This window comes from Oncorhynchus kisutch, linkage group LG17 (genome assembly GCF_002021735.2).
Source record: "Oncorhynchus kisutch isolate 150728-3 linkage group LG17, Okis_V2, whole genome shotgun sequence".
Taxonomy (NCBI): domain Eukaryota; kingdom Metazoa; phylum Chordata; class Actinopteri; order Salmoniformes; family Salmonidae; genus Oncorhynchus; species Oncorhynchus kisutch.
Genome location: NC_034190.2, coordinates 23,996,912 through 24,019,975, shown reverse-complemented (window position 1 = coordinate 24,019,975; position 23,064 = coordinate 23,996,912). Strand labels below are relative to the sequence as shown.

The 23,064-nt window shown below is 48.0% G+C and overlaps 1 protein-coding gene across 4 annotated transcripts in view; it reads right to left on the bottom strand.

Annotated features, from left to right (window-relative positions):
- LOC109907364 (PHD finger protein 14-like) overlaps positions 1-23,064 on the bottom strand; it is a 114,320-nt gene that overhangs the window by 23,377 nt on the left and 67,879 nt on the right. For all 4 annotated transcript variants that reach the window (XM_031793394.1, XM_031793396.1, XM_031793395.1 and 1 more), the window contains one exon: positions 22,916-23,033. In XM_031793394.1, coding sequence (XP_031649254.1) covers positions 22,916-23,033 — 118 coding nt within the window. The remainder of the gene's footprint in view (positions 1-22,915; positions 23,034-23,064) is intronic.

Genomic DNA, 23,064 nt, shown 5'->3' with positions numbered 1-23,064 from the left:
GTAGTGGAGCTGGTCCTGGGAGCTGAGTACACATCCAGTATGTAGTGGAGCTGGTCCTGGGAGCTGAGTACACATCCAGTATGTAGTGGAGCTGGTCCTGGGAGCTGAGTACACATAAAGTATGTAGTGCAGCTGGTCCTGGGAGCTGAGTACACATCCAGTATGTAGTGGAGCTGGTCCTGGGAGCTGAGTACACATCCAGTATGTAGTGGAGCTGGTCCTGAGAGTTGAGTACACATCCAGTATGTAGTGGAGCTGGTCCTGGGAGCTGAGTACATATCCAGTATATAGTGGAGCTGGTCCTGGGAGCTGAGTACACATCCAGTATGTAGTGGAGCTGGTCCTGGGAGCTGAGTACACATCCAGTATGTAGTGCAGCTGGTCCTGGGAGCTGAGTACACATCCAGTATGTAGTGGAGCTGGTCCTGGGAGCTGAGTACACATCCAGTATGTAGTGGAGCTGGTCCTGGGAGCTGAGTACACATCCAGTATGTAGTGGAGCTGGTCCTGGGAGCTGAGTACACATCCAGTATGTAGTGGAGCTGGCCTGGGAGCTGAGTACACATCCATTATGTAGTGGAGCTGGTCCTGGGAGCTGAGTACACATCCAGGATGTAGTGGAGGTGGTCCTGGGAGCTGAGTACACATCCAGTATGTAGTGGAGCTGGTCCTGGGAGCTGAATACACATCCAGTATGTAGTGGAGCTGGTCCTGAGAGTTGAGTACACATCCAGTATGTAGTGGAGCTGGTCCTGGGAGCTGAGTACACATCCAGTATGTAGTGCAGCTGGTCCTGGGAGCTGAGTACACATCCAGTATGTAGTGGAGCTGGTCCTGGGAGCTGGATACACATCCAGTATGTAGTGGAGCTGGTCCTGAGAGTTTAGTACACATCCAGTATGTGGTGGAGCTGGTCCTGGGAGCTGAGTACACATCCAGTATGTAGTGCAGCTGGTCCTGGGAGCTGAGTACACATCCAGTATGTAGTGGAGCTGGTCCTGGGAGCTGAATACACATCCAGTATGTAGTGGAGCTGGTCCTGAGAGTTTAGTACACATCCAGTATGTGGTGGAGCTGGTCCTGGGAGCTGAGTACACATCCAGTATGTAGTGGAGCTGGTCCTGAGAGTTTAGTACACATCCAGTATGTAGTGGAGCTGGTCCTGGGAGCTGAGTACACATCCAGTATGCCGTGGAGCTGGTCCTGGGAGCTGAGTACACATCCAGTATGTAGTGGAGCTGGTCCTGGGAGCTGAGTACACATCCAGTATGTAGTGGAGCTGGTCCTGGGAGCTGAGTACACATCCAGTATGTAGTGGAGCTAGTCCTGGGAGCTGAGTACACATCCAGTATGTAGTGGAGCTGGTCCTGGGAGCTGAGTACACATCCAGTATGTAGTGGAGCAAGTCCTGGGAGCTGAGTACACATCCAGTATGTAGTGGAGCTGGTCCTGGGAGCTGAGAACACATCCAGTATGTAGTGGAGCTGGTCCTGGGAGCTGAGTACACATCCAGTATGTAGTGCAGCTGGTCCTGGGAGCTGAGTACACATCCAGTATGTAGTGGAGCTGGTCCTGGGAGCTGAGAACACATCCAGTATGTAGTGGAGCTGGTCCTGGGAGCTGAGTACACATTCAGTATGTAGTGGAGCTGGTCCTGGGAGCTGAGTACACATCCAGTATGTAGTGGAGCTGGTCCTGGGAGCTGAGTACACATCCAGTATGTAGTGGAGCTGGTCCTGGGAGCTGAGTACACATCCAGTATGTAGTGGAGCTGAGTACACATCCAGTATGTAGTGGAGCTGGTCCTGGGAGCTGAGTACACATCCAGTATGTAGTGGAGCTGGTCCTGGGAGCTGAGTACACATCTAGTATGTAGTGGAGCAGGTCCTGGGAGCTGAGTACACATCCAGTATGTAGTGGAGCTGGTCCTGGGAGCTGAGTACACATCCAGTATGTAGTGGAGCTGGTCCTGGGAGCTGAGTACACATCCAGTATGTAGTGGAGCTGGTCCTGGGAGCTGAGTACACATCCAGTATGTAGTGGAGCTGGTCCTGGGAGCTGAGTACACATCCAGTATGTAGTGGAGCTGGTCCTGAGAGTTTAGTACACATCCAGTATGTAGTGGAGCTGGTCCTGGGAGCTGAGTACACATCCAGTATGTAGTGGAGCTGGTCCTGGGAGCTGAGTACACATCCAGTATGTAGTGGAGCTGGTCCTGGGAGCTGAGTACACATCCAGTATGTAGTGGAGCTGGCCCTGGGAGCTGAGTACACATCCAGTATGTAGTGGAGCTGGTCCTGGGAGCTGAGTACACATCCAGTATGTAGTGGAGCTGGCCCTGGGAGCTGAGTACACATCCAGTATGTAGTGGAGCTGGTCCTGGGAGATGAGTGCACATCCAGTATGTAGTGGAGCTGGCCTGGGAGCTGAGTACACATCCAGTATGTAGTGGAGCTGGTCCTGGGAGCTGAGTACACATCCAGTATGTAGTGGAGCTGGTCCTGGGAGCTGAGTACACATCCAGTATGTAGTGCAGCTGGTCCTGGGAGCTGAGTACACATCCAGTATGTAGTGGAGCTGGTCCTGGGAGCTGAGAACACATCCAGTATGTAGTGGAACTGGTCCTGGGAGCTGAGTACACATCCAGTATGTAGTGGAGCTGGTCCTGGGAGCTGAGTACACATCCAGTATGTAGTGGAGCTGGTCCTGGGAGCTGAGTACACATCCAGTATGTAGTGGAGCTGGTCCTGGGAGCTGAGTACACATCCAGTATGTAGTGGAGCTGAGTACACATCCAGTATGTAGTGGAGCTGGTCCTGGGAGCTGAGTACACATCCAGTATGTAGTGGAGCTGGTCCTGGGAGCTGAGTACACATCTAGTATGTAGTGGAGCAGGTCCTGGGAGCTGAGTACACATCCAGTATGTAGTGGAGCTGGTCCTGGGAGCTGAGTACACATCCAGTATGTAGTGGAGCTGGTCCTGGGAGCTGAGTACACATCCAGTATGTAGTGGAGCTGGTCCTGGGAGCTGAGTACACATCCAGTATGTAGTGGAGCTGGTCCTGGGAGCTGAGTACACATCCAGTATGTAGTGGAGCTGGTCCTGAGAGTTTAGTACACATCCAGTATGTAGTGGAGCTGGTCCTGGGAGCTGAGTACACATCCAGTATGTAGTGGAGCTGGTCCTGGGAGCTGAGTACACATCCAGTATGTAGTGGAGCTGGTCCTGGGAGCTGAGTACACATCCAGTATGTAGTGGAGCTGGCCCTGGGAGCTGAGTACACATCCAGTATGTAGTGGAGCTGGTCCTGGGAGCTGAGTACACATCCAGTATGTAGTGGAGCTGGCCCTGGGAGCTGAGTACACATCCAGTATGTAGTGGAGCTGGTCCTGGGAGATGAGTGCACATCCAGTATGTAGTGGAGCTGGCCTGGGAGCTGAGTGCACATCCAGTATGTAGTGGAGCTGGTCCTGGGAGCTGAGTACACATCCAGTATGTAGTGGAGCTGGTCCTGGGAACTGAGTACACATCCAGTATGTAGTGGAGCTGGTCCTGGGAGCTGAGTACACATCCAGAATGTAGTGGAGCTGGTCCTGGGAGTGAGTACACATCCAGTATGTAGTGGAGCTGGTCCTGGGAGCTGAGTACACATCCAGTATGTAGTGGAGCTGGTCCTGGGAGCTGAGTACACATCCAGTATGTAGTGGAGCTGGTCCTGGGAGCTGAGTACACATCCAGTATGTAGTGGAGCTGGTCCTGGGAGCTGAGTACAAATCCAGTATGTAGTGGAGCTGGTCCTGGGAGCTGAGTACACATCCAGTATGTGGTGGAGCTGGTCCTGGGAGTTGAGTACACATCCAGTATGTAGTGGAGCTGGTCCTGGGAGCTGAGTACACATCCAGTATGTAGTGGAGCTGGTCCTGGGAGCTGAGTACACATCCAGGATGTAGTGGAGGTGGTCCTGGGAGCTGAGTACACATCCAGGATGTGGTGGAGCTGGTCCTGGGAGCTGAGTACACATCCAGTATGTAGTGGAGGTGGTCCTGGGAGCTGAGGACACATCCAGTATGTAGTGGAGGTGGTCCTGGGAGATGAGTACACATCCAGTATGTAGTGGAGTTTGTCCTGGGAGCTGAGTACACATCCAGTATGTAGTGGAGCTGGTCCTGGGAGCTGAGTACACATCCAGGATGTAGTGGAGGTGGTCCTGGGAGCTGAGTACACATCCAGGATGTAGTGGAGCTGGTCCTGGGAGCTGAGTACACATCCAGTATGTAGTGGAGCTGGTCCTGGGAGCTGAGTACACATCCAGGATGTAGTGGAGCTGGTCCTGGGAGCTGAGTACACATCCAGGATGTAGTGGAGGTGGTCCTGGGAGCTGAGTACACATCCAGGATGTAGTGGAGCTGGTTCTGAGTTGCCACCATGTAACAGGGTTATTATGCCGCCTCAGCACATTTCAGGGAGTGGTGGCGTAGTCCCATTTTCATCATATCTTCATGGTCTGCTCCAGTCTGAGAGTCTATTAATTCATGGCCATACAGCAGGTATTGTACTGTAGGGGTCCCAGTAGTGAAGTGGCCACCATGTAACAGGGTTATTACTTGGCTCCTGAGTAATGCTCCTATGGCGGTGGTCACAGGGGACCCCAGCAGAACAGCAATCACAGATCACACAATGCTGTTTACTTTCTGCAAATTGGCCCCTGAGAGGGGCGGCCGGAGGCCCGTGGTGGCTTAGTTAAAGTGATGGAGGTGACGTCTGGTCATTGATTTTCCCTCCATCTTCAGTTCAGCCTCTCTCCCAGCCTACTCGGCCACCCTGGGCCGCGGACCGCTGATACGGCAGTCCCCACGGTCGAGTTTAGCCGTCCCCTCTAGCCTTTAAATCACACTAAACTGTGGTTAAACTTGGGCCGTATGTGAAACACAACCTCCGTTTATGAGTTCATCAGGCTTTGGTTGGATTGAGTGGCTTGTTATTGATCTGGTAAGTCTTTAAGGCATGCAGGTGTCCTTACAGTGTAGGGATCACACACTAGTACAGGGATTCTTGTCTTCAACTATGCTGGACCAAACTATTTTATTTGACCTTTTTTTATACAGGTTTTTTCTCATTGAGATAACATCTCTTTTCCAAGAGAGACCTGGTCCAATAGCAGCAGAGGGAACAACGTTTCAGACAAAACAACTTACATACACTAACACAACATTAAACACAGCTATAAACACACAAACAGTACAACAAAAAACATTGTATATTAAAAACACAAACATCTTGACTAAAAACAGCTGGCCTAAAAACAATTACACTCTTCTATGATATATAAACTCCACCAACAAAACTAGATCACCACATTTTGAAAAGTTCAGGAGAGAATTCCAGGACCATGTTGCTAAGTAACTAAAACTATTTCTACCATGTCCTGTTCTAATTTTTGGTATGTTAGAAGCAAATCAGAATGGGACCGTAATTGATATATATTTACTGACCTGACTAAAAAAGAACAGAGATAAAATGTCATTTTACCCAATATGGCCATATAAATCAGTGTATACCAGTGTTTTAGCCTATGCAAGGTCAATGACAACCAGCCAACAGCGCTGTAGAACTCACAATGATGTGTTAGACGTTTCTGATTTGTAATGAACCTGAGGGCTGCATGATACACTGAATCAAGTGCTCTCAGAGTAGTGGCTGAGGCCTGCATATATATAACATCACTAAACTGTAAAACCGACAGTAATGTACATCGTACCAGCTCCTTCCTGGCCTCAAAAAACAAATAGGTTGAAATTCAAACTGAGTGGGAAAGGACTGTCAATAGAAAAATCAGTACAATACTAACTGAAATGTTTTTATTTTTCTGAGATAAAACCTGATCTGATGTTAGTTGGTGAATCATTGTCTCCCCCATCTCTCATATCAGATGTGAGCGTTATAAATGTCATTCCATCCGATGAGTAATGATTCCTATTTTTCTTTCAATTCCCTCTCCTCTAGTAAAGCCACCGGTGTGTGACAAGTCATTAAGTTAATTAGGCTAACTTAATTAGCTACCTTCACAGGTCAAGCGCAAAGCCTCCTGATTGATGGCGCCGCGTGTAGAAGGTAATCGTCCTCCGAATCGGGTAGAACATCAAAACAACATCCAAACGCACATTAACTGCAACCCTGTAAACAATTACAAAACACTTAGTGTGCATCCCAAATGGTACCCTATTCCCTACAGATGAATCTGTTCGACCAGGGCCCACATAGAGAATAGGCCGCCATTTAGAATTCCTGAGAAACTGCATCAAAAAGCACATTAATTGTAAACCCCAGTAAACAAGGACAAAACACTAGAGTAGGTCTGACTCATTAACGGCCCATCAAATGAAACACAGTAACGCACGAGCACGAAACCACCAACGTTGACGACTTTAAACACACAAGAAGTGTTGAACTTCAAGGTCACGCTACAAACAAATTACGCCATTTTGAACTTGGTCATTTCTTGGTAAAAAAAAAAAAAGACAAAATCATCACTTTTTCATAGACAGTTAGAAGTGTTTTGATGACAAGAAAAGTCCCAAGTGTATCTAAAGAAGCTCTGCCCACACACTAACCCTCCGTCCATCCGCTGCAGAGCGTTCCAACTGCTTTAACTGCTGCCTGGGCAACTTGAAGCTGCTGGCATTTCAAAGCCCTCCACCCCCTCTCCTCTCCACATCTCCAGGCCCAATACATTACAGAGGCGTCTAGATAGAGAGCAGGCCGGCCGGTAGAGACACGGCCACGATGCGGGGTGGAAATAAAGCTTTAAACAAGCCCCTCCCGGCACCGTGGCTGCCGAGTAACGGGCTCTGGAATTAAAGGCCTGGTATGTTACGGTAAGACTGTCAGTTTAATACTGGGATCTATTGGGCCAGGACCTGGAGTGATGGGGGAGGCAGGGATGTCAGGAGGGATCTGGCCTTGGTCAGGCCACAGGTTTATCTAAGCCAGGCAGGCAGGGAGAAACAGAGCCTCTGTAATGAACTCCTGGCTGTCTAATAAAGACTTTTATTACCCTGTCCTAGCCGCGCTCACACACACACACAAACAGAAATGTGTGCGACTGCCGACACCAACGAGCGCATTCCTACATGCAACCGTAGAGCGATGGCGACGCAGGGAAAGACCATTCATAACGCATTCCATGTTATAATCGAAACAGACAAATCATCCTCGGAGAGAGATTTCAGAATTAATCAAGAGCTCCGAGGCAGTACCTTATTTACTGTGACCTTTAGAGAGAGAGAGAAACACTCTGAAACACAGAGAGAGGATTGATGGATGGAAGGTAGACAGAGTGACTACATGTGGGCTCCACAATATCATGGACCAGACTCATCATCAAGTGAAATCTTGCTGCTGTACTACTTCAACCCAATGTTTGGACCAGACAAACGGTTCACAGGCATATCTGTGTGCTTTATTTAAGGACGGTGAAGGAATGAACAGGGCACACTGCACTGTAACACAAATATTTGTTGGTCACACAAAAACAAAATAAGTTTAAAAGTTCATTGACTTTTTCAAGCTTAATCAAGCTCCATATTGTGTTACCTCAACTTACATCCAATTTACTTTGACTCACTCGCTGGCACCAGTGTCCTCGCTCCCAACCTACCTCCCAACTATCTTTCCTTCTCTTCCTTAACATTTTCCTTCCCCTCAGCTGCCAGTCAGCCAGGGCGGGGATGGACACAAATCATCATCCACGTTGCAGCACGTTCTGTTCATCCTCCCCCACTGTCAGACCAACAGGCTGACACAGCTCTGTGTCACCCACCCACCCACACCCACTAGCTCCTCTCCTCTCTCCTCTCACAGGTAAATCACCGTTGAGACGTTTGGTCAGGTACGATTCAGTTGCACTTAAAGTTGGCATTTAAAGCAACATTGCTATCCCACAGGCACAAGCGATTTCGCAGCAGGCAGCAACGGCTTGGCATTTACAAGCTCCATATTACAGAATAACTTTCCTTAAATACTGCTCTCATCTCCCAGAGTGCAAAGTCGAGGAAATTATCTCCAACACGCACTTCCACTTCCGTCTATTACTGCCGTAAAACCTTAAAACACATTGGAAGGTTTTTTAACCGTTTGTGTACCATTTATAAAAAATAGGACATTGTGGTATTTGTACAAACAAGCTGAATGTACGTAATGATTGTGAGATGATTTGACAAACACAAACTCCACTATTGTCTGCTGAAGAGGAGCAGAGTAAAAGTCCCCTCTACTAACTCCACTATTGTCTGCTGAAGAGGAGTAAAAGTCCCCTCTACTAACTCCACTATTGTCTGCTGAAGAGGAGTAAAAGTCCCCTCTACTAACTCCACTATTGTCTGCTGAAGAGGAGTAAAAGTCCCCTCTACTAACTCCACTATTGTCTGCTGAAGAGGAGTAAAAGTCCCCTCTACTAACTCCACTATTGTCTGCTGAAGAGGAGTAAAAGTCCTCTCTACTAACTCCACTATTGTCTGCTGAAGAGGAGCAGAGTAAAAGTCCTCTCTACTAACTCCACTATTGTCTGCTGAAGAGGAGCAGAGTAAAAGTCCCCTCTACTAACTCCACTATTGTCTGCTGAAGAGGAGTAAAAGTCCCCTCTACTAACTCCACTATTGTCTGCTGAAGAGGAATAAAAGTCCCCTCTACTAACTCCACTATTGTCTGCTGAAGAGGAGTAAAAGTCCTCTCTACTAACTCCACTATTGTCTGCTGAAGAGGAGTAAAAGTCCTCTCTACTAACTCCACTATTGTCTGCTGAAGAGGAGCAGAGTAAAAGTCCCCTCTACTAACTCCACTATTGTCTGCTGAAGAGGAGTAAAAGTCCCCTCTACTAACTCCACTATTGTCTGCTGAAGAGGAGTAAAAGTCCCCTCTACTAACTCCACTATTGTCTGCTGAAGAGGAGCAGAGTAAAAGTCCCCTCTACTAACTCCACTATTGTCTGCTGAAGAGGAGTAAAAGTCCCCTCTACTAACTCCACTATTGTCTGCTGAAGAGGAGCAGAGTAAAAGTCCTCTCTACTAACTCCACTATTGTCTGCTGAAGAGGAGTAAAAGTCCCCTCTACTAACTCCACTATTGTCTGCTGAAGAGGAGTAAAAGTCCTCTCTACTAACTCCACTATTGTCTGCTGAAGAGGAGCAGAGTAAAAGTCCTCTCTACTAACTCCACTATTGTCTGCTGAAGAGGAGCAGAGTAAAAGTCCCCTCTACTAACTCCACTATTGTCTGCTGAAGAGGAGTAAAAGTCCCCTCTACTAACTCCACTATTGTCTGCTGAAGAGGAATAAAAGTCCCCTCTACTAACTCCACTATTGTCTGCTGAAGAGGAGTAAAAGTCCTCTCTACTAACTCCACTATTGTCTGCTGAAGAGGAGCAGAGTAAAAGTCCCCTCTACAAACTCCACTATTGTCTGCTGAAGAGGAGCAGAGTAAAAGTCCCCTCTACTAACTCCACTATTGTCTGCTGAAGAGGAGCAGAGTAAAAGTCCCCTCTACTAACTCCACTATTGTCTGCTGAAGAGGAGCAGAGTAAAAGTCCCCTCTACTAACTCCACTATTGTCTGCTGAAGAGGAGCAGAGTAAAAGTCCCCTCTACTAACTCCACTATTGTCTGCTGAAGAGGAGCAGAGTAAAAGTCCCCTCTACTAACTCCACTATTGTCTGCTGAAGAGGAGCAGAGTAAAAGTCCCCTCTACTAACTCCACTATTGTCTGCTGAAGAGGAGCAGAGTAAAAGTCCCCTCTACTAACTCCACTATTGTCTGCTGAAGAGGAGCAGAGTAAAAGTCCCCTCTACTAACTCCACTATTGTCTGCTGAAGAGGAGTAAAGGTCCCCTCTACTAACTCCACTATTGTCTGCTGAAGAGGAGTAAAAGTCCCCACTACTAACTCCACTATTGTCTGCTGAAGAGGAGCAGAGTAAAAGTCCCCTCTACTAACTCCACTATTGTCTGCTGAAGAGGAGTAAAAGTCCCCTCTACTAACTCCACTATTGTCTGCTGAAGAGGGGTAAAAGTCCCCTCTACTAACTTCACTATTGTCTGCTGAAGAGGAGCAGAGTAAAAGTCCCCTCTACTAACTCCACGATTGTCTGCTGAAGAGGAACAGAGTAAAAGTCCCCTCTACGAACTCCACTATTGTCTGCTGAAGAGGAGCAGAGTAAAAGTCCCCTCTACTAACTCCACTATTGTCTGCTGAAGAGGAGTAAAAGTCCTCTCTACAACCTCCACTATTGTCTGCTGAAGAGGAGCAGAGTACAAGTCAAGTCCCCTCTACAACCTCCACTATTGTCTGCTGAAGAGGAGCAGAGTAAAAGTCCCCTCTACTAACTCCACTATTGTCTGCTGAAGAGGAGCAGAGTAAAAGTCCCCTCTACTAACTCCACTATTGTCTGCTGAAGAGGACCAGAGTAAAAGTCCCCTCTACAAACTCCACTATTGTCTGCTGAAGAGGAGCAGAGTAAAAGTCCCCTCTACTAACTCCACTATTGTCTGCTGAAGAGGAGCAGAGTAAAAGTCCCCTCTACAAACTCCACTATTGTCTGCTGAAGAGGAGCAGAGTAAAAGTCCCCTCTACTAACTCCACTATTGTCTGCTGAAGAGGAGTAAATGTCCCCTCTACTAACTCCACTATTGTCTGCTGAAGAGGAGCAGAGTAAAAGTCCCCTCTACTAACTCCACTATTGTCTGCTGAAGAGGAGTAAAAGTCCCCTCTACTAACTCCACTATTGTCTGCTGAAGAGGAGCAGAGTAAAAGTCCCCTCTACTAACTCCACTATTGTCTGCTGAAGAGGAGTAAAAGTCCTCTCTACTAACTCCACTATTGTCTGCTGAAGAGGAGCAGAGTAAAAGTCCCCTCTACTAACTCCACTATTGTCTGCTGAAGAGGAGTAAAAGTCCTCTCTACTAACTCCACTATTGTCTGCTGAAGAGGAGCAGAGTAAAAGTCCCCTCTACTAACTCCACTATTGTCTGCTGAAGAGGAGCAGAGTAAAAGTCCCCTCTACTAACTCCACTATTGTCTGCTGAAGAGGAGCAGAGTAAAAGTCCCCTCTACTAACTCCACTATTGTCTGCTGAAGAGGAGCAGAGTAAAAGTCCTCTCTACTAACTCCACTATTGTCTGCTGAAGAGGAGTAAAAGTCCCCTCTACTAACTCCACTATTGTCTGCTGAAGAGGAGTAAAAGTCCTCTCTACTAACTCCACTATTGTCTGCTGAAGAGGAGCAGAGTAAAAGTCCTCTCTACTAACTCCACTATTGTCTGCTGAAGAGGAGCAGAGTAAAAGTCCCCTCTACTAACTCCACTATTGTCTGCTGAAGAGGAGTAAAAGTCCCCTCTACTAACTCCACTATTGTCTGCTGAAGAGGAATAAAAGTCCCCTCTACTAACTCCACTATTGTCTGCTGAAGAGGAGTAAAAGTCCCCTCTACTAACTCCACTATTGTCTGCTGAAGAGGAGTAAAAGTCCTCTCTACTAACTCCACTATTGTCTGCTGAAGAGGAGCAGAGTAAAAGTCCCCTCTACAAACTCCACTATTGTCTGCTGAAGAGGAGCAGAGTAAAAGTCCCCTCTACTAACTCCACTATTGTCTGCTGAAGAGGAGCAGAGTAAAAGTCCCCTCTACTAACTCCACTATTGTCTGCTGAAGAGGAGCAGAGTAAAAGTCCCCTCTACTAACTCCACTATTGTCTGCTGAAGAGGAGCAGAGTAAAAGTCCCCTCTACTAACTCCACTATTATCTGCTGAAGAGGAGCAGAGTAAAAGTCCCCTCTACTAACTCCACTATTGTCTGCTGAAGAGGAGCAGAGTAAAAGTCCCCTCTACTAACTCCACTATTGTCTGCTGAAGAGGAGCAGAGTAAAAGTCCCCTCTACTAACTCCACTATTGTCTGCTGAAGAGGAGTAAAGGTCCCCTCTACTAACTCCACTATTGTCTGCTGAAGAGGAGTAAAAGTCCCCACTACTAACTCCACTATTGTCTGCTGAAGAGGAGCAGAGTAAAAGTCCCCTCTACTAACTCCACTATTGTCTGCTGAAGAGGAGTAAAAGTCCCCTCTACTAACTCCACTATTGTCTGCTGAAGAGGGGTAAAAGTCCCCTCTACTAACTTCACTATTGTCTGCTGAAGAGGAGCAGAGTAAAAGTCCCCTCTACTAACTCCACGATTGTCTGCTGAAGAGGAACAGAGTAAAAGTCCCCTCTACGAACTCCACTATTGTCTGCTGAAGAGGAGCAGAGTAAAAGTCCCCTCTACTAACTCCACTATTGTCTGCTGAAGAGGAGTAAAAGTCCTCTCTACAACCTCCACTATTGTCTGCTGAAGAGGAGCAGAGTACAAGTCCCCTCTACAACCTCCACTATTGTCTGCTGAAGAGGAGCAGAGTAAAAGTCCCCTCTACTAACTCCACTATTGTCTGCTGAAGAGGAGCAGAGTAAAAGTCCCCTCTACTAACTCCACTATTGTCTGCTGAAGAGGAGCAGAGTAAAAGTCCCCTCTACTAACTCCACTATTGTCTGCTGAAGAGGAGCAGAGTAAAAGTCCCCTCTACAAACTCCACTATTGTCTGCTGAAGAGGAGCAGAGTAAAAGTCCCCTCTACAACCTCCACTATTGTCTGCTGAAGAGGAGCAGAGTAAAAGTCCCCTCTACTAACTCCACTATTGTCTGCTGAAGAGGACCAGAGTAAAAGTCCCCTCTACAAACTCCACTATTGTCTGCTGAAGAGGAGCAGAGTAAAAGTCCCCTCTACTAACTCCACTATTGTCTGCTGAAGAGGAGCAGAGTAAAAGTCCCCTCTACAAACTCCACTATTGTCTGCTGAAGAGGAGCAGAGTAAAAGTCCCCTCTACTAACTCCACTATTGTCTGCTGAAGAGGAGTAAATGTCCCCTCTACTAACTCCACTATTGTCTGCTGAAGAGGAGCAGAGTAAAAGTCCCCTCTACTAACTCCACTATTGTCTGCTGAAGAGGAGTAAAAGTCCCCTCTACTAACTCCACTATTGTCTGCTGAAGAGGAGTAAAAGTCCTCTCTACTAACTCCACTATTGTCTGCTGAAGAGGAGCAGAGTAAAAGTCCCCTCTACTAACTCCACTATTGTCTGCTGAAGAGGAGTAAAAGTCCTCTCTACTAACTCCACTATTGTCTGCTGAAGAGGAGCAGAGTAAAAGTCCCCTCTACTAACTCCACTATTGTCTGCTGAAGAGGAGTAAAAGTCCTCTCTACTAACTCCACTATTGTCTGCTGAAGAGGAGCAGAGTAAAAGTCCCCTCTACTAACTCCACTATTGTCTGCTGAAGAGGATTAAAAGTCCTCTCTACTAACTCCACTATTGTCTGCTGAAGAGGAGCAGAGTAAAAGTCCCCTCTACTAACTCCACTATTGTCTGCTGAAGAGGAGTAAAAGTCCCCTCTACTAACTCCACTATTGTCTGCTGAAGAGGAGCAGAGTAAAAGTCCCCTCTACTAACTCCACTATTGTCTGCTGAAGAGGAGCAGAGTAAAAGTCCCCTCTACTAACTCCACTATTGTCTGCTGAAGAGGAGTAAAAGTCCTCTCTACTAACTCCACTATTGTCTGCTGAAGAGGAGCAGAGTAAAAGTCCCCTCTACTAACTCCACTATTGTCTGCTGAAGAGGAGCAGAGTAAAAGTCCCCTCTACTAACTCCACTATTGTCTGCTGAAGAGGAGAAAGAGTAAAAGTCCCCTCTACTAACACCCTACTCCTCAACCCTGCTTTTGTCTGCCTTGGGGCACAGAGAGGGAGCCGCCACTGCCAAGGTTTACACAGTGATGTAGAGAGAGGTGGGAGGGAGGGAAGGGGAGGATGAGGACAAGATACTCCAGGGGGGATGAAACGATTTCAGAAGTGTGTGTAACGAGAGAGAGGGCAAGTGTGTGTGTGTGTGCACGCTGTGTGCTATATCAGATGGATGTGTCTGTGTCTATATCAGATGGATGTGTGTGTGTCTATACCAGATGGGTGTGTGTCTATATCAGATGGCTGTGTCTGTGTGTGACAGTATGTTCATGTAAGAGATGCTGAGTGTGTGCAGGCCAAGTATTCTAGTGTGTGTTTGCCTGGTTGTGTATGTGTTTTGTTTGTTCCAGTGTGTGTTGCATGGGGGTGATTAAAGAGGATTGGGTCTGGTCCTGGGGGTCTCTCTCTCTCTCTCTCTCAGCAGGCTGCCAACAGCAGCACTTTTAATAAGAGACTTGTTTAATCCCTGTGTGCCCCCCTTCCCTTTCCATTCCCTTCTTTCCCACCTACCAACCTTGAAAATCTCCTTTCCATTGTTTGTGTGTGTGTTTGTGTGCTTCTTCCAGTGAGTGTGTGTCCTCCCACAGCCTCCATTCAGATCAACACACTCCACACACACTAACAGCAGGAGTCTGTCTTCTCCCCTTTGACTAATACTATTTACACTACAGCAGTAGACACAGGCAGAGCAGTAGACACAGGCAGAGCAGTAGACACAGGCAGAGCAGTAGACACAGACAGAGCAGTAGACACAGGCAGAGCAGTAGACACAGGCAGAGCAGTAGACACAGGCAGAGCAGTAGACACAGGCAGAGCAGTAGGCAGAGCAGTAGACACAGGCAGAGCAGTAGACACAGGCAGAGCAGTAAACACAGACAGAGCAGTAGACACAGACAGAGCAGTAGACACAGACAGTAGACACAGACAGTAGACACTGACAGAGCAGTAGACACAGACAGAGCAGTAGTCACAGGCAGAGCAGTAGACACAGACAGAGCAGTAGACACAGACAGTAGACACAGACAGTAGACACAGACAGTAGACACAGGCAGAGCAGTAGACACAGGCAGAGCAGTAGACACAGGCAGAGCAGTAGACACAGACAGAGCAGTAGACACAGACAGAGCAGTAGGCAGAGCAGTAGACACAGACAGTAGACAAAGGCAGAGCAGTAGACACAGACAGAGCAGTAGACACAAACAGAGCAGTAGACACAGACAGATCAGTAGACAGACAGAGCAGTAGACAGAGACAGTAGACGCAGGCAGAGCAGTAGACACAGGCAGAGCAGTAGACACAGGCAGAGCAGTAGACACAGGCAGAGCAGTAGGCAGAGCAGTAGACACAGGCAGAGCAGTAAACACATACAGAGCAGTAGACACAGGCAGAGCAGTAGACACAGGCAGAGCAGTAGACACAGGCAGAGCAGTAGACACAGGCAGAGCAGTAGACACAGACAGTAGACACAGACAGAGCAGTAGACACAGGCAGAGCAGTAGACACAGGCAGAGCAGTAGACACAGACAGAGCAGTAGACACAGACAGAGCAGTAGACACACGCAGAGCAGTAGACACAGGCAGAGCAGTAGACACAGGCAGAGCAGTAGACACAGACAGAGCAGTAGACACAGGCAGAGCAGTAGACAGACAGAGCAGTCGACACAGGCAGAGCAGTAAATACATACAGAGCAGTAGACACAGGCAGAGCAGTAGACACAGACAGAGCAGTAGACACAGGCAGAGCAGTAGACAGACAGAGCAGTAGACACAGGCAGAGCAGTAGACACAGGCAGAGCAGTAGACACAGGCAGAGCAGTAGACACAGACAGAGCAGTAGACACAGACAGAGCAGTAGACACAGACAGAGCAGTAGACACAGACAGAGCAGTAGACACAGACAGAGCAGTAGGCAGAGCAGTAGACACAGGCAGAGCAGTAGACAGACAGAGCAGTAGACACATGCAGAGCAGTAGACACAGGCAGAGCAGTAAATACATACAGAGCAGTAGACACAGGCAGAGCAGTAGACACAGGCAGAGCAGTAGACACAGGCAGAGCAGTAGACACAGGCAGAGCAGTAGACACAGACAGTAGACACAGGCAGAGCAGTAGACACAGGCAGAGCAGTAGACACAGACAGTAGACACAGGCAGAGCAGTAGACACAGGCAGAGCAGTAGACACAGGCAGAGCAGTAGACACAGAGCAGTAGGCAGAGCAGTAGACACAGGCAGAGCAGTAGACACAGGCAGAGCAGTAGACACAGACAGAGCAGTAGGCAGAGCAGTAGACACAGACAGAGAAGTAGACACAGGCAGAGCAGTAGACACAGGCAGAGCAGTAGACACAGACAGAGAAGTAGACACAGGCAGAGCAGTAGACACAGGCAGAGCAGTAGACACAGACAGAGCAGTAGGCAGAGCAGTAGACACAGACAGAGAAGTAGACACAGGCAGAGCAGTAGACACAGGCAGAGCAGTAGACACAGGCAGAGCAGTAGACACAGGCAGAGCACTAGGCAGAGCATTAGACAGAGACAGAGCAGTAGACACAGGCAGAGCAGAGCAGTAGACACAGACAGAGCAGAAGACAGAGCAGTAGACACAGACAGAGCAGTAGACACAGGCAGAGCAGTAGACACAGGCAGAGCAGTAGACACACACAGAGCAGTAGGCAGAGCAGTAGACACACACAGAGCAGTAGGCAGAGCAGTAGACACAGACAGAGCAGTAGACACAGGCAGAGCAGTAAACACATGCAGAGCAGTAGACACAGACAGAGCAGTAGACACAGGCAGAGCAGTAGACACAGGCAGAGCAGTAGGCAGAGCAGTAGGCAGAGCAGTAGACACAGACAGAGCAGTAGACACCGACAGAGCAGTAGACACCGACAGAGCAGTAGACACAGACAGAGCAGTAGACACAGGCAGAGCAGTAAACACATGCAGAGCAGTAGACACAGACAGAGCAGTAGACACAGGCAGAGCAGTAGACACAGGCAAGAGCAGTAGACACAGACAGAGCAGTAGACACAGGCAGAGCAGTAGACACAGGCAGAGCAGCAGACACAGGCAGAGCAGTAGACACAGGCAGAGCAGTAGACACAGGCAGAGCAGTAGACACAGACAGTAGACACAGACAGTAGACACAGGCAGAGCAGTAGACACAGGCAGAGCAGTAGACACAGGCAGAGCAGTAGGCAGAGCAGTAGACACAGGCAGAGCAGTAGGCAGAGCAGTAGACACAGACAGAGCAGTAGACACAGGCAGAGCAGTAAACACATACAGAGCAGTAGACACAGACAGAGCAGTAGACACAGGCAGAGCAGTAGGCAGAGCAGTAGACACAGACAGAGCAGTAGGCAGAGCAGTAGACACAGACAGAGAAGTAGACACAGGCAGAGCAGTAGACACAGGCAGAGCAGTAGACACAGACAGGGCAGTAGACACAGACAGGGCAGTAGACACAGGCAGAGCAGTAGACACAGGCAGAGCACTAGGCAGAGCATTAGACACAGACAGAGCAGTAGACACAGGCAGAGCAGAGCAGTAGACACAAACAGAGCAGTAGACAGAGCAGTAGACACAGACAGAGCAGTAGGCAAAGCAGTAGACACAGGCAGAGCAGTAGACACAGGCAGAGCAGTAGACACACACAGAGCAGTAGGCAGAGCAGTAGACACACACAGAGCAGTAGGCAGAGCAGTAGACACAGGCAGAGCAGTAGACACAGGCCGAGCAGTAGACACACACAGAGCAGTAGACACACACAGAGCAGTAGACACAGGCAGAGCAGAGCAGTAGACACAGACAGAGCAGTAGACAGAGCAGTAGACACAGACAGAGCAGTAGGCAAAGCAGTAGACACAGGCAGAGCAGTAGACACAGGCAGAGCAGTAGACACACACAGAGCAGTAGGCAGAGCAGTAGACACACACAGAGCAGTAGGCAGAGCAGTAGACACAGGCAGAGAAGTAGACACAGGCAGAGCAGTAGACACAGGCAGAGCAGTAGACACACACAGAGCAGTAGGCAGAGCAGTAGACACACACAGAGCAGTAGGCAGAGCAGTAGACACAGGCAGAGCAGTAGACACAGGCAGAGCAGTAGACACACACAGAGCAGTAGACACACACAGAGCAGTAGACACAGGCAGAGCAGTAGACACAGGCAGAGCAGAGCAGTAGACACACACAGAGCAGTAGACACAGGCAGAGCAGTAGACACAGGCAGAGCAGAGCAGTAGACATACAGAGCAGAGCAGTAGACACAGGCAGAGCAGTAGGCAGAGCAGTAGGCAGAGCAGTAGGCACAGGCAGAGCAGTAGACACAGACAGAGCAGTAGACACAGGCAGAGCAGTAGACACAGGCAGAGCAGTAGACACCGACAGAGCAGTAGACACAGACAGAGCAGTAGACACAGGCAGAGCAGTAAACACATACAGAGCAGTAGACACAGACAGAGCAGTAGGCAGAGCAGTAGACACAGGCAGAGCAGTAGACACAGGCAGAGCAGTAGACACAGGCAGAGCAGTAGACACAGGCAGAGTAGTAGACACAGGCAGAGCAGCAGACACAGGCAGAGCAGTAGGCAGAGCAGTAGACACAGGCAGAGCAGTAGACACAGACAGAGCAGTAGACACAGGCAGAGCAGTAGACACAGACAGAGCAGTAGACACAGACAGTAGACACAGACAGTAGACACTGGCAGAGCAGTAGACACAGACAGAGCAGTAGACACAGGCAGAGCAGTAGACACAGACAGAGCAGTAGACACAGACAGTAGACACAGACAGTAGACACAGGCAGAGCAGTAGACACAGGCAGAGCAGTAGACACAGGCAGAGCAGTAGACACAGACAGGGCAGTAGACACAGGCAGAGCAGTAGACACAGGCAGAGCACTAGGCAGAGCATTAGACACAGACAGAGCAGTAGACACAGGCAGAGCAGAGCAGTAGACACAGACAGAGCAGTAGACAGAGCAGTAGACACAGACAGAGCAGTAGGCAAAGCAGTAGACACAGGCAGAGCAGTAGACACAGGCAGAGCAGTACACACACACAGAGCAGTAGGCAGAGCAGTAGACACACACAGAGCAGTAGGCAGAGCAGTAGACACAGGCAGAGCAGTAGACACAGGCAGAGCAGTAGACACAGACAGAGCAGTAGACACAGGCAGAGCAGTAGACACAGGCAGAGCAGTAGACACAGACAGAGCAGTAGACACAGGCAGAGCAGCAGACACAGGCAGAGCAGTAGACACAGACAGAGCAGTAGACACAGGCAGAGCAGTAGACACAGGCAGAGCAGTAGACACAGGCAGAGCAGTAGACACAGACAGAGCAGTAGACACAGGCAGAGCAGTAGACACAGGCAGAGCAGTAGGCAGAGCAGTAGACACAGGCAGAGCAGTAGACACAGACAGAGCAGTAGACACAGGCAGAGCAGTAGACACAGGCAGAGCAGTAGACACAGGCAGAGCAGTAGGCAGAGCAGTAGACACAGGCAGAGCAGTAAACAAATACAGAGCAGTAGACACAGACAGTAGACACAGACAGTAGACAGAGACAGTAGACACAGGCAGAGCAGTAGACACAGACAGGGCAGTAGACACAGGCAGAGCAGTAGACACAGGCAGAGCAGTAGACACAGGCAGAGCAGTAGGCAGAGCATTAGACACAGACAGAGCAGTAGACACAGGCAGAGCAGAGCAGTAGACACAGACAGAGCAGTAGACACAGGCAGAGCAGTAGACACAGGCAGAGCAGTAGACACAGGCAGAGCAGTAGACACACACAGAGCAGTAGGCAGAGCAGTAGACACACACAGAGCAGTAGGCAGAGCAGTAGACACAGGCAGAGTAGTAGACACAGGCAGAGCAGTAGACACACACAGAGTAGTAGACACAGGCAGAGCAGTAGACACAGGCAGAGCAGAGCAGTAGACACAGACAGAGCAGTAGACACAGACAGAGCAGTAGGCAGAGCAGTAGACACAGGCAGAGCAGTAGACACAGACAGGGCAGTAGACACAGGCAGAGCAGTAGACACAGGCAGAGCAGTAGACACAGGCAGAGCAGTAGGCAGAGCATTAGACACAGACAGAGCAGTAGACACAGGCAGAGCAGAGCAGTAGACACAGACAGAGTAGTAGACAGAGCAGTAGACACAGACAGTAGACACAGACAGAGCGGTAGGCAGAGCAGTAGACACAGACAGAGCAGTAGGCAGAGCAGTAGACACAGGCAGAGCAGTAGACAGACACATTCATGTGTATTATCTCTTTGTGAACCAGCATGGCGCTGCTTGAACAAGACAGCTATGAGAACAATATAAATATGCAAACATACAGGACTTTAATGTTGGGCAGAAACAACGACAGATCAATCTGTTGTTGCAGAAATCCAAGGGTAGTTGTTGATCATGTACACCGATGCATCTTCATGAACCCTTCCCAACAGCGCTATAGCAACACGCTTTACAACAACTACAAGTCTCCAATCTGCTACCTAACATTTTACATTCACAATCCGCAAACATTGTAACCCTCCACTAACGCTGCTATCTACCATTTTAACCCTCCACTAACGCTGCTATCTACCATTTTAACCCTCCACTAACTCTGCTATCTAACATTGTAACCCTCCACTAACGCTGCTATCTACCATTTTAACCCTCCACTAACTCTGCTGTCTAACATTGTAACCCTCCACTAACTCTGCTATCTAACATTGTAACCCTCCACTAACTCTGCTATCTACCATTTTAACCCTCCACTAACTCTGCTATCTACCATTTTAACCCTCCACTAACTCTGCTATCTAACATTTTAACCCTCCACTAACTCTGCTATCTAACATTTGAACCCTCCACTAACTCTGCTATCTAACATTTTAACCCTCCACTAACTCTGCTATCTAACATTGTAACCCTCCACTAACGCTGCTATCTACCATTTTAACCCTCCACTAACTCCGCTATCTACCATTTTAACCCTCCACTAACTCTGCTATCTAACATTGTAACCCTCCACTAACTCTGCTATCTAACATTGTAACCCTCCACTAACGCTGCTATCTACCATTGTAACCCTCCACTAACTCTGCTATCTAACATTTGAACCCTCCACTAACTCTGCTATCTAACATTTTAACCCTCCACTAACTCTGCTATCTAACATTGTAACCCTCCACTAACTCTGCTATCTAACATTTTAACCCTCCACTAACTCTGCTATCTAACATTTGAACCCTCCACTAACTCTGCTATCTAACATTTGAACCCTCCACTAACTCTGCTATCTAACATTTTAACCCTCCACTAACTCTGCTATCTAACATTTTAACCCTCCACTAACTCTGCTATCTAACATTTTAACCCTCCACTAACTCTGCTATCTACCATTTTAACCCTCCACTAACTCTGCTATCTAACATTGTAACCCTCCACTAACTCTGCTATCTAACATTTTAACCCTCCACTAACTCTGCTATCTAACATTGTAACCCTCCACTAACTCTGCTATCTACCATTTAACCCTCCACTAACTCTGCTATCTAACATTGTAACCCTCCACTAACTCTGCTATCTAACATTTTAACCCTCCACTAACTCTGCTATCTAACATTGTAACCCTCCACTAACTCTGCTATCTAACATTTTTACCCTCCACTAACTCTGCTATCTAACATTTTAACCCTCCACTAACTCTGCTATCTAACATTGTAACCCTCCACTAACTCTGCTATCTACCATTTTAACCCTCCACTAACTCTGCTATCTAACATTTTAACCCTCCACTAACTCTGCTATCTAACATTGTAACCCTCCACTAACTCTGCTATCTAACATTTTAACCCTCCACTAACTCTGCTATCTAACATTGTAACCCTCCACTAACTCTGCTATCTAACATTGTAACCCTCCACTAACTCTGCTATCTAACATTTTAACCCTCCACTAACTCTGCTATCTAACATTGTAACCCTCCACTAACTCTGCTATCTAACATTTTTACCCTCCACTAACTCTGCTATCTAACATTTTAACCCTCCACTAACTCTGCTATCTAACATTGTAACCCTCCACTAACTCTGCTATCTAACATTTTAACCCTCCACTAACTCTGCTATCTAACATTTTAACCCTCCACTAACTCTGCTATCTAACATTTTAACCCTCCACTAACGCTGCTATCTAACATTTTAACCCTCCACTAACTCTGCTATCTAAAATTGTAACCCTCCACTAACTCTGCTATCTACCATTTTAACCCTCCACTAACTCTGCTATCTAACATTTTAACCCTCCACTAACTCTGCTATCTAACATTTTAACCCTCCACTAACTCTGCTATCTAACATTTTAACTGAGCTTTAACCTTTACATTTTGCCTGTAATTTAACGTATCATTCCCAGCATGCAGCGTTTTCAGTATGCCTCAGGCTTTTATGTTTCTCTTCCTCCTTCTGCAACATCAATTAACCCCCATTTTCCACGCACATAGAGCCAATAGGACAGGCTGACCTTTCCCGGAGAAATTGAAATGTGCTTTACATTTATCAACTTAATTAGGTTCACAAGCTACCGCACGCTACCCTTGATTACACTGTAATTCAATAAGAAAAACATTATTTCAAATGCAGATAGAGGAAAATAATAAAAAAGCCCTTCTGGTGGGACTTGCCATTTTCAGTTAGGGACATTTCAAATGAAAATGTATGACAATGGAGAAACTATGAGGACACTGGTGATGGTAGCGGCCATTTTGGCCCGCTGTCAGGTTCGGTTTCAAGGTAAAAAAGACACATAGATGCATGTTTCTGCTGTCATGTCATACGAACTTCACCCTGTCGCTCACAGAGATACCACAGCCCGGGAAGCAGATCGGGGAATTTAAGTGAAGCCATGGCTGTTGTCAACACTAGTCTCTTACCACTTCAAACACGTGCTTCTATCCCATCGATCCATAATACTCATATAACTATAGATGGCCTTGTAAGATGTGTTGTAGGTTCAAATTCAGCTGTTTAACTGCTGCTTCAATAATGTGATGGCGTCAGAATAAGCCAAAAGAAGACGTCATCACCACCACCCTGTGTGTCCACACACACACCTTGGAGGAGGAAGTGTCACACTCCTGGCAGATCCAGCCGTATCCTGTCTGCTTGGGAGACTTCTTCAGGGGAGGGTCCAGACAGCCAAAGTGGTAGCACAGACAACACTCATCACACCTACAGGAGAGAGAGGTGGGGAAGGTGTCAC